Source organism: Biomphalaria glabrata, chromosome 5 (assembly GCF_947242115.1).
Source record: "Biomphalaria glabrata chromosome 5, xgBioGlab47.1, whole genome shotgun sequence".
NCBI lineage: Eukaryota > Metazoa > Mollusca > Gastropoda > Planorbidae > Biomphalaria > Biomphalaria glabrata.
In genome coordinates this window covers 34061116-34073382 of record NC_074715.1, presented here as the reverse complement: position 1 = coordinate 34073382, position 12267 = coordinate 34061116, and the positions used below count along the sequence as shown (strand labels likewise).

At 33.5% G+C, this 12267-nt stretch overlaps 1 protein-coding gene across 1 annotated transcript; it reads right to left on the bottom strand.

Annotated features, from left to right (window-relative positions):
- Positions 1–846: 846 nt before the first annotated feature.
- Positions 847–9370, bottom strand: LOC106060263 (V-type proton ATPase 21 kDa proteolipid subunit c''-like). The gene is made up of 7 exons (XM_013218072.2): positions 9168–9370; positions 6419–6467; positions 6186–6269; positions 5358–5505; positions 3864–3921; positions 3563–3753; positions 847–1741 (listed from the first exon to the last, which is right to left on the bottom strand). The coding sequence occupies exons 1-7, from the start codon at positions 9298–9300 to the stop codon at positions 1709–1711; spliced, it is 696 nt and encodes a 231-aa protein (XP_013073526.1). The 5' UTR covers positions 9301–9370; the 3' UTR covers positions 847–1708.
- Positions 9371–12267: the final 2897 nt, after the last annotated feature.

Sequence of the window (12267 nt, the reverse complement as noted above, 5' to 3'; positions counted from 1 at the left end):
TTTTAATAAAATTATTTATGACCAACTACATGAGTAATTATGCTACTGTGCATTGAAATTAATTTACAACCTACTGGACCATAATGATCACCATTGAAAAAGACGAGAATACTTTTTCAACAAAGCAATAATTTCTATTTATAGTACAGCAGCTAACATTAAGGCAGTTCTATCACATTTATTTGGGCATTCAACTTAACTGTAGTTTTATCCATCAAGGAAAAAGATGGTCACTTTTCAATGTGGAGAAGTCAGTTTGACCTGTTGCAGGACTTAATAGCCAAGGAAACAAAACATACATGTGCATTACAAATGTATTTATTAATTCACTATAAAATTACCTTCCACAATGACTTCTTTATGTGAGCAGGAAAGCACTTTTAGGGTGATTAACACAAGCAATACAAAGACACCCTTAATAGCACCCTCAAGATAAGTGATATTGACATTCACAGCTAGGAAACACTAGCTCTTGATCACTCCTCATGGTGTGAAGCTGTGAGTCTCAAGATACAAGACAAGGCCAGCATGAAAGAACACAGAGCTAACAAAAGGCTGAGAGAAGAATCAAACTTCAGCAGTCGACCTAATTTACCCATGCCATGTGTGCGAGGACTGGACTTAAGCCATCTTCAAGTTTATATAATGTGCTCATCTTCGACCATAAAGGAGATATATATAAAATAACCAGATGTGTACACTAAAGCATGTTTTCAATTCCAAGGAATATGAATGAGCAAAGTGGTAAAACAATGTTTACATAACTATGCCAACCCAGTATGCACTAGGTGAGCAGGATACAATAAACATTACACAGTGGAAGGAAGAAATAAAAGAATTAACCAATTCAGGCTTATATTCATGTTTAATTCCACAGAACACATATCACCATCCTAACTAATAAGTTAATACATTCTACTATAGAAATTACAGAAACTACTAACAATACAACATGTCATCCACTCCTATGTACAATGCTAAACACAGCCGAAATGACACATTTATACAAATGTACATCTATAGAGCTACTCAAAAAAAAAAAAAAAAGATTCTGTAGGAATGTAAAAATACAAGAATTAACAAAAAAAATGAAAGCTAAAAGTTTATTTCTATTCAGTACCTATGTTTTGTTTTGTTTTAATTGTTTATTTCTCAACCAACTTATTACATTCACTCACAAAAAAAAATGATCTAGATTATTTTTGGTTGTTGTGTTGAACTATTTACAAAAGTTGATCTTTTGAACTACAAGAGAACCAGACAACATTAAAGTACATATACAAGTTGATTACAATCTTTGTGAATGTTTGTTTTGTTCAATGTTTACTTTAGCAGCAGCATATTTGTTTTACAATTACACAAATAGTAACTTTCATGAAAAATAAAATTCCAGATTAACATAGATTCACAGTCAATAATATATGCCCAAGATATTGAGCCATATGGGCTTACATTAGAGTACAAAATAATCATTTTCTAAAACTTGGAATTTATCAAAAATATTTGAGCAGTTAGATAATTTAGGAAGTAAAACTAGAAACATTTATCGATGCTTAATTTACTATTAAAATTGGTTGAAAAAATTTGGGGGGCATTTCTGCTAGTTAACTACTGCATGATTTATTAGTTAATAAGAGAGCATGGAAGTAGGACATTTTCAAGTGACTTCAGGAGCATCACAGATCAAGTTTGCAGACATTTTATCACATTATGTTTCAGCCTCCATGTTTGCACTAGTCACCTACAGATAACAAAAACAAAGAAAAAAAAATTAACTTAAGCTTTCCATGTTATCCTAGAACACATCAAATAAATCCATCAAATCAAGAAAAATTAATCAATAGATATAAAAACAATTGTAAAAAAAAAAAAAAAAAAACTTGTTTGCCCTTTTAAAGAGCTATTTTTTTTAAATATAATGAAATCTTTTAGACTTGTATTTATAGGTGTGCATGTTAATACATGTACAGTTAGTATAGCAGATGATATAAAAGCATAGATTTAAATTACAATGACCAAAACCTGGTTAAAAAATTTTTCATGGTGAAATAAACACAGTTAATGAAGTTTGGACAGTGCCAATAATTTATTTAAAGATACATATTATATCCATTATGAAATATTTGTTTAAAACATAATCCCTTCCTAGTTTATATCACCTTTCCTTAAGTTACCTGACACAATTGTTTATAGACTGGCAGACCTGCCTACCAAAAAAGTCCAAATGTGTAACACTGATGGTCAAAATATGTATTTTGGCACCAGAATATGTAACACTTGCGCGATCGACTATTTGTCAAATATTTTATTTATATAATATATATAGATCTAGATATATATTAAAGAAGACTATTTCCTTTTTAATTAATACAGGCCATCAAATCTGTATCACAACTGCCACTAGTAAATTAAGAATAAAAATCTAGATTATATAATCTAGTAGTTGCAGAGAGACTAGATCTAAAATCTAAATCTACCTAATACTTTAATTCATATTCATTTCTACAACTATAGTAATAGATATCTGGTCTAGACTCCTAGATACCGGTGACAAAAAGAATTCTAGATGTATAAAGATCTTAAATGAAGTTAATCTAAGCCTATATAAATTAGATCAAGATCTAATGTGGTTTTACTATTTAATTATTTAGATCTGAATCTATATACATCTTCTTACTAGATTGTATAGATTTAGAAACTTTAAAATAGAATAGATGTCATGATTAGATAAGATCTAAATTTAGATCTAGATGTCTAGATCTGGGCTCAAGAGTGTTATTGATCCAGTGGGTCCACTACAAACGTAGGCCAACTCCAAGCTTTATAGACTATACATAGATCTAGAATCCAGATCTACAATGGGAATCAGGGATTCTTTTTTTGCATTCAACTTTTTTTTAATGTTCCAACATAATTCATTTCTCCTCATTCCACTTACAAAAAAAAAAAAAAAAAAAAAAAAAAGAAAGAAAAATTGGTGTAGAAGTTAACGGAATGGTACCAATTCGCTACTCCCTCACTCTCGCGTTCTTCATTTGTAGACTAAAGCTATTAATAACCAATCAACGTTTAGATATGGGCACAATGTGTTCACCCCACCTTTAAATTTTGTTTGGAATCTTTTTTTTTATTTAAAACAGAAATACCTTTTCTGAATGTCAGCATCCCCCAGATGACAAATAAATGTGTTTCATTTGTTTGTATTAAACACATAAGATTTTTATTAGTCAACAATGGAATTTATGCCAAGCAAAGAGCTGAAATCTCTCTTGTGACTTTCTCAATAAATTAAAATAAGCTAATAGTTTATTTTTTTTTACAAGCAAATGTTATTTAAAAAAAAAAAAAAGCAAGCATTAGTTGTAATGTCAAATTCAATACAACAGAATGTGTAATTTATTAATTTATTTTTTTTAAATCTGAAGATTAGGTTTAAAATAGTTTATTCTATATATTGTATTCTACACACCAGATCATTGCATGAAATGTTTAAACTAACTGCTCCTTATGTTTCTATGCAAACTAATTTTTGTTAATAAAAAAAAAAGAAAAGGATAAAAACCTGTAAAATAGCTATGATGAGTCCAAAGAGACCAATGGCTGAACCAAAGATTTCAATAATAAGAATTTTGACAAAGAGAGCACCATTAGCAGCATCAGCAAGAGCAGCTCCTGACCCAACAACACCAACACAGATACCACAGGCCAGGTTACACAGACCTACAGTCAAGCCAGCTCCAAACATTTTGAAACCTAGAAATAATTGGAATTACATAGAGGTAATGCAGCAGGCTAAAGACAATCTTGGAGTCGTGTCAGTTAATGCACAAACATAAAACAACTGCTAATAATATTTGACCTACCTGCTTGGTAGTTGGCATAAATTTTATCTGTTTTTGTGAGGATGCTCATATCAACAGCCTAAACAAAAAAAAAACAAAAAAAAAAAAAACTTTTTTTCAGTAAACAGATTCAGTAATTAGAGCTATTCAGCACAATTATTTTAGATTCAATTTTTTTGTGTGTGCGTTCAGAAGTCATTTGTGATGAAATGTTCATGATAAAGAAAATTGAAAAAAATGGGTTAAAAAATGTTTCATCAAAATTTTTTTGTCTCCACTTTTGAGTTCCTAACAATCTTCTCTATTATCATTAGAAGACAAAATTGTACTTCAATTTCAATCAAGATTATTTTCACTTGGATATTTTGTTTAACAGTCTCTCTTACTGCTACAGCTGTATAATTCCAGAGGACAGAGAGATGAAAATGTTACATAACTGTTGTTGTTTTTGGCTAGGTTAGGTATATACCAGACCTGCCTACCAAAAAAAATCCAAATGCGTAACGCTGATGGTCAAAATGCGTATTTTGGAACCAGAATGCGTAACACTTACGAGATCCACTACTTTGTCATATATATATATATATATAATATTAGATCTAGATGTCATGTTTAAATCTACAATCTAAATCTAGATCAATACGACAATAGAGATGATATCTAGACTAGATCTATGTCTATATAATTAATATAATCTACTCTAGATCTGGGCTCGAGTGTTACCGATGCCGTGGATCTGCTACAAATGTAGGTCTACTCCAAACTTTCGTAGGCCTACCTTCATCCTTGATCTATTCTATACTAAGACTAAGAATCTAGTCTAGATCTAGACTAGATGGTAGTAGATGTTATCGATCTAGATCTAATCAATCTAAATCATACTACAACTAAATTGGATCTAGATTGTTGAGTAATGTAGAGAATCATGACTAACGTAATGACTAGCTAGATCTATTCCTGTATAACAAGTTTTCTAGATCTAGAATCCAGATCTAGACTAGATATCTACAATGTCACTCAATGTGTTTTGAATCGATAGCACTTCGATATTTTTTTCTATACAAATGAATTCGGGAATCAGGGATTCAACATAATTAATTTCTACTAATGAACTTACAAAAAAAAAGTCACGTTGGTGTATCAGCTAACTGACGGTACCAACCTGGTACCAACCCGCCACTCCCTCACTCTCGCTTTCTTCATTTCTAGACTAAATCTAATTGTTTTTAAGAACCAATCAACGTATAGATCTGGACACAATGTGTTCCCCCACCTTTTCTGTCCCCCCCCCCCCCGGCCAACAAAATGGCTTAGCGTGACCTCCGTGACCGCTCGTAAGCTAGCCAAGAGAGGGGGGAAAAAAGGATACGAAAAGCGTAACGCGACGGGTTCAATGCGTATTTGCGTACTGACTGTCATTTTTGGGAGATTTTGCGTAACGAATACGCATTTTGCGTAACGGTAGGCAGGTCTGATATACCAAGCTGTCAGACATGCACTTTACTAACTACTTACACTTAGGTTGGTACTGATGACTATAGCCATGATAATACCATAAATGGCTACTGCTTCACAAAAAATGATGCTAATTAAATTTTTGGTCTTAATTCTTGGTGCCTTCACACCACCACCAGCTATACTGACACCAGTTGTGTAAATACCCCTGCAACAGACAGATGATAATATTTTAGATTTTTATAAAAAGAATAAAAAAGAAAGTCATATAATTAATACACATAATAAATAAGCACAACATTTAGTTAACTTTAATCAGTTCCTGTTTAGCACAACATACTAAATGAAATGAAAAGGGTAGGTCTTATACACATCTGTCACTTTAGGCCCTATACATTTGCCTAAAATAAGTGTTTCACTCCTGTCCAAGATTCACCAGAAATAAAACTAAAAATAAAATAAATACAAAATGTAAAGGTGTGTTTTTTCTATCATGTGCTTAGGTAAGTAGCACGAACACTTAAACTGCTGCAATAGATAGGGGGGGGGGGGGAGGGGCAAAGATTTAATGGAAGGAAAGAAGTAAGTAGTTTATGAAGCCAGGGACAGTTTGAGATTTATCTTCATCTGATTTGCTGCTCAAACACTGAACAGTCCCCTCACCTATTATTCTACCTTAGTGGATTACACAGCTAATTGAGAAAGTGACTGCCTCTAATGATGTGAATGTACAAAATGAGGCATTTAAAGAAAAAATAAAAGACGAAAAAATAAAAGTTCAAAATGCCATGTTTCAATTCAAAATGACATGACTTCAACACCTAACTAATGTTTATGCTGACATTCAACATTGCAAGCCAATTTCAAAAGAAAGCAAACAAGTATTACCAGGCAGCTCCAACAACTGATAATGAAATGGCCAGGCCAACTCCAATCAACGCCCACATATAAGGAGATGTTGACATGAAAAACCTAAGGAGAAATTAAAATTGATTAGATTTTAATGTACACAACAAAAACATAAATAAATATACATATATAAAGAGAACATCAATATACAAGTCAGCAGAATTTCTAGGCTCAATAGTCATTACAAAATTTTATAAAGAAATAAAATTTACCAGCCATAGTCAATTCGAGCACCTTTTGCAGTTATTAAATAGTAGAGTCCTAAATAAAAAAAAAAGAAATTTGTAAAGAAATTAAATCTCACTACAGTACACAGTTAATGTTTTAATGAATTGTGAGAATACTGTACAGAGTTAATAATATATATTTCCTTTGATGTATCCATAAATCTCCAAACCGGCCAACAATTTTTACAGGGAAAAAAATCATGTCGAAACTTTTACGCATGAAAAAAACGACCCTACCCCTCTTTAACTCAGATTTAATTTTAACTATGCGTAGTGATACAATACAAAATAGCTATTTTTATAGACAAAAGGATGATAAATCATTGAAACCCTCATTTTTTTCATAGGTTAGACCGTTACGGAGTTATGGATTATGAAACACAAAAAAATGGCCAGAGCTTGGCTTAGTGTGGTCAATAAACATCTTTTACTCTAGATAATAATAGTAGATAGATCTAACAATAATACTAAATCTGAATCAATATTTCTAGACCAATTCTAAGTCTAGATTTCTAGATTGGTTAGACTAGGTCACATATCACTAGAATGACTAGATCTAGACTCTAACTCTAGATCTTAGAATTAGATCTAGGAATATCTAGAGACAGTATAGATATGTGAAAATCCGTAAAACCGGAAGTAAAAAAATGCCGTCAAAATTTGAGATTCGTTTTTCTTACTTTCTGTACACAGGCCCTTGATTGAAATCGATTATGATTTTAAACCCATTGAAACCGTTGCCAAAATGGGTGAATATGGATACATTTTATATTGAGGAACATTTTTTTTTCATGTGGACTTTAAAAAAAATGTGTATTTTCTTACTTTTTTTTAACTTGAAGGTATATATGTATTTTTATTTTTACTGATACTCATTTCAGGTAAGTCCTAAGAAGTTGTTTTTTTTCCCCGTAATAGATTATATATCTGGCCATATTTCTGCCAAGTTTTATCATGATACATTGCTTTCTTCAATTGTTATCAATTATAATGTTGACAACATAAATTTGCACTGCTCCCTATGGACTTTTTTTTTTTTTTTTTAAACTAAACTTTCCAATGAATAAAATCATGCATAGGCTAGTAGATATAACAATTATGCATGTTTCGTGATAGTTTTAGAAGAGTTTTAATGTTTTAATCTATTTTATTTATAATTTTAAAGCCAATTTGAAAAATAATTGTTTCAGACGATTTGATCCCACTTTTTAGATATTTTGTTATTTTCTGCCATCACAAAGCCGCCATTTTGTCCACACCTCTCTGACATTTCTTGTAGCTCTATACCCGATAATTTGTTTATTTCATCAATATTTATATTCTAAACAAGTGGAGTTCATAAATATATATGAAATCACATTTGTGAGCTAGAAATTTACTACGAATACTAGGTCTACAATTAAATTTTGGTAATAGTTTAGATGCCCAGAGACATTTACTGACCACCATGTTGTTTTTAAGCATATTTATATCCCTTATCTATATTAAACTTTTTTTAAAGAGATTTTTGTTCTTATGCTGTCAACTTATGCATTTTTAAGTGTATTTACTGAAATGAAGGTCTAAAAAAATGTTAATAATAAATTGATGAAGTTGTTTCATTTTTTCAATAACTTTTTTAAAGAGAGTTTTTGTTCTTATGCTATCATTTTAAATGAATTTTAATATTAGATCTAATAGCTGCTAGAAAGAAAGACAAAACAGCAACAGAAAAATGTTGGCAAGTAATTCAAGGGAGATAGTCTAGTATTAAGCCTTAAAACCAAAATGGCTATTTCCAATGACAAATAAGAAATAAAACTTAAAAATTTATATTTTAAATACTATTTATCTCCGAGGAAATCAAATTACATATTTGTAATCTGCATTTTTTTCTGCATATTCTTAAAATATAAGAGAAACCTGATTTAGCGTTTCTAGTCTTGTATACTAATACTAAATTTCTTATTTAATAAGTAGATTTATCCTCTACGAAATTCAATTCCAATTTTTAAACTTTTTGATCGGGGGTGTGTCTCGCTGGCTGAGCGAGCGAGGCGCTCTCATCTACATGCTCCATGTCAACCAATGCTAGGTCAAAACGCCAGAAAAAAAATCATAACTTTCTAACTGTTCAACTTAAAGTCATAATTATTTATACACCATTGGAAAGTTCTTTCAAAGTATTTTAATGATGTACTAACGAAAAATTGATTTTTCAAAGATAATTTTTTTATTTCACATCCCATGACAGTAGAGTTAAGTAAGTAGAGTAGTTGAAAGAATAGATTATCATTGATTAGATCTATACTAAATTACTAGATTCTACTTTTCTAGATTGTAGACTCTAGACTCACTTAACTCACTAGGACTAGTGACACTAGAATCTAGAATCAAGATCTTGGATCTAAAAATCTAATCTATTCTTATTCTAGTCTAGGACTAGATTTGACTAGACTAGATCTAGAATCTAGCTAGAGTAATCTAAATCTAGACTTGTCTTTTTAGACTATTTTAGAGTCTTTAGATCTAGAATCAACATATTTCTAGAGTCTGTGCCCTTGACTCGTCCTATTAAAATGGTTAATTCAGTTGTCTGCGTACAATCTTATTTACACTACATGTACAGTTTGTAAATGTAAGGTTTGAAGTAAAATTAGACATGACATTGCCTTGGTCTTGGTTGACAAGTTCAAGTTGAAGTTTATCGATGCAGAGCTCATACATAAAAGATTAACTTTGAGATGGAACTTACCATCCAAAACAAGTAAAAATACTGCAATTGAAATAACAATCGTATAAACGATTCCAAGAGGTGTTCCATGTCGTTTTGTTGGTTCCGTGGGTACGGGAACAACGCCTGGTGGTGCCCTGTTCGCTGCCTGCATTTTATCTTCAGTTGTTTTGGATAGAATCTCTAGCTTCTCTCATATGACTATATCTCGTCTTGTCTCGTAAGCAACGAGAACGCACTTCACCAAATTTACCGCACTTTACCGAATATATTGCATCGAAGCTATGGAACAATACAAACGTATATTGCCGCAAATAATGAATAAAATTTAAAGAAGTTAAAGAAGGCAAGTATATCTAAAGTTAAAGGTAACCGAACCTCGCTCGTTACAATACGACGTTTGCCCGAACTCATTTTAGAAACATTTTCGTACTGTTAAGAATGAGTGATCGGGCCAAGACTACCAATCCGATAAGCTCCTTTTGTGTACTGTTGGTTCTAAATAATAGAATATGCATGCTCTGTTTGGGACCCCTCAAGAAAACATTAAGAAACTGTAACAGACACAAAATAGATCAGTGATTCATAACAAACGAATATTCACATTTGACTAGAGCAGTGATGCTCAACCTTTTTCGGCCGGCGGGCCATTTTAATTTCCGACACTCGTGTCGCGGGCCACATCAACAAAAAGTTTTTTTCAAAAAGGAAATAGACAATGAACCATTTTTATTAGAAATCCATGAATCTGGTAGTTACATTAATTTAAGAGTTGTTTTATGTTCTTTCAAAAGAGCCACTCTTTCTTTATAGAGCAGATATGTTGGCTTAATTATTATCAGTACAAATCCATTTATCCTAACTTAATAAGGAAAGATTTTTTTTTTCAAACCTCATTTTTTATGTGGATAGGAATTTTCTTCACTTTGAGCCGACGTTTCGGCGGGCCGGATAGAATTACCTCGCGGGCCTGATGTGGCCGGCGGGCCGTATTTTGGGCATCACTGGACTAGGGTAACACCTTTAGTAAAATCACTAAATTTAGAAAGCCTTCATGGTAGAAGACTTAAAAGTAAAGTAGCAATTATACACAAAACACTGAACCATAACCTTCAAATACAAAATTTAATAAAATACTCAGAAGACACAAAGGTAACCCGCGGCACATTCCTCGTTCCATATGCTAGGACAAATTTGTACAAATGCTCCTTCTTCCCTAGTGCTATTAGAGCATGGAATAGGTTGCCTGAGCTAGCCAGAAAAACCAGTGACTTGGCAGAATTTAAGTCATTGGTTAATATGCATGACTAAATGCATGACGCGTAGGACGTAGCCTATAAATACATCTTCTTTTTTGAAGTAATGTCTGTATTATATAAGATAAGATAAAATAAGATAAATGACATTGTATGTGGCGATTAGAACCTTAGACTATAAATGTAAATCAGTATCATTTTACTTCTCGAGAGACGATCTTTCCCTTTGCAACTTCTTGTGTGACAATATAAAGATATTATAGTCTATGATTAGAACAGAAAGTCCCCCTACACAGCTCAAGTCGTGTCGTTTTACATTGCATCTTTTGCGTAAAACTATTGGCTTGGAAGAAAATCTTTGAATTGTTACTTCTCAAATGGTAACGTTCAGAATTTTATATTGCAATTAGTAGGCCTATATTCATTACGGCTTTAGTACGAAACATCAAGTGATGCAAAATCTCTAGTTTAGGCCTATAGGGTACAATATGCATTCTGTAGCCTAACAAAGTAAAATTCCGCATTTTTTTCGTAAGAGACTTAAAACATTGTGTTAGTATTCTAAAGAAGTGCTTCAGCTCACTAAAAAAGATTGCATTTGGCATACGTTCATCTACTCATGGGCGTAGCCAGGATTTATTTTGGGACCCCCCTCCCCCGCCATATAGGCATATATATATATATATATATATATGGCTCCTTTTGTCTCGAAAGGCAATGGATGCGCCCAAGTGAGTCACTGGTTTTGGCTTAATCTTGAGACGGGGCAGAATCTGGTGTGGCTAATCAAGCCGATTCTAGAACGGCAGACTTTGCCACAATTCGTACATTTGTATGCCTCTGATTTAGGGCTAGCAGACAGGGCAGCTTTCTTTTTTTCCCTCTTGATTAAAGCCGCTTCATTTCTTTTGTTCTCAGCAAGGGTTGTCCCAGCACGCACAGTCTGTCTCCATGCACTCCGGTCTTTGGCTATGTTTTCCCACATACTTTCACTAATGCCTGAGGCTCTCATGTCTCGCTTGCAGACATCTCTATATGTTAGTCTTGGGCGGCCCTTGGGTCTCACTCCTTCCACAAGCTCAGCATATAAGATATCTTTCGGGATTCTACCATCTGGCATGCGGGTGACATGTCCGAGCCAGCGTAATCTCCTTTGTGTCAGGAGAGCATACATGCTGTTCATATTGGCCAGTCTCAAAACTTCCTGATTGGAGACATGGTCCCTCCAAGAGATGCCCATTATGCGTCTCAGGCAGCGCAAGTGGAAACTATTCAATCTGTGCTCTTGGTACATGTATGTTGACCAGCTTTCACTGCCATAAAGGAGAGTGCTCACAACACAGGCGTTGTAGACTAGGATTTTGGTCGCTGTGGTCAATTTACCATTTTCCCAGACGCGCTTGGAGAGTTTTGCCAATGCTGTGGTAGCTTTTCCTATCCTTTTTGTCAGCTCGATGTCTAAGTCTAGGTTACTGACAATTGTTGAACCCAAGTAGGTAAATTCCTGCACCACTGAAAGGGTGTGGTTCCCAATTTGTATTATAGGTATTTCTGCAACGTCTTGTGCCAGGATTTCGGTCTTGGAGAGACTTATAGTAAGGCTAAACTCTTGACAAGCAGCTGCTAAGGCGTTCACTAGCTTCTGTAGACCTCCTTGTGAGTGAGATACGAGTGCCGCGTCATCGGCAAACAGCAGCTCCCTTATCAAGATACGACGCCTTTTCGTTTTGGCTTTAAGACGTGCCAGGTTAAAGAGCCTTCCATCGGATCTGCTATGGATGTATATTCCGTCTTCCAGGGATTTAAAAGCACTGGATAGTACGACTGAGAAGAAGATGCCAAATAGTGTAGGGGCCAGTACACAT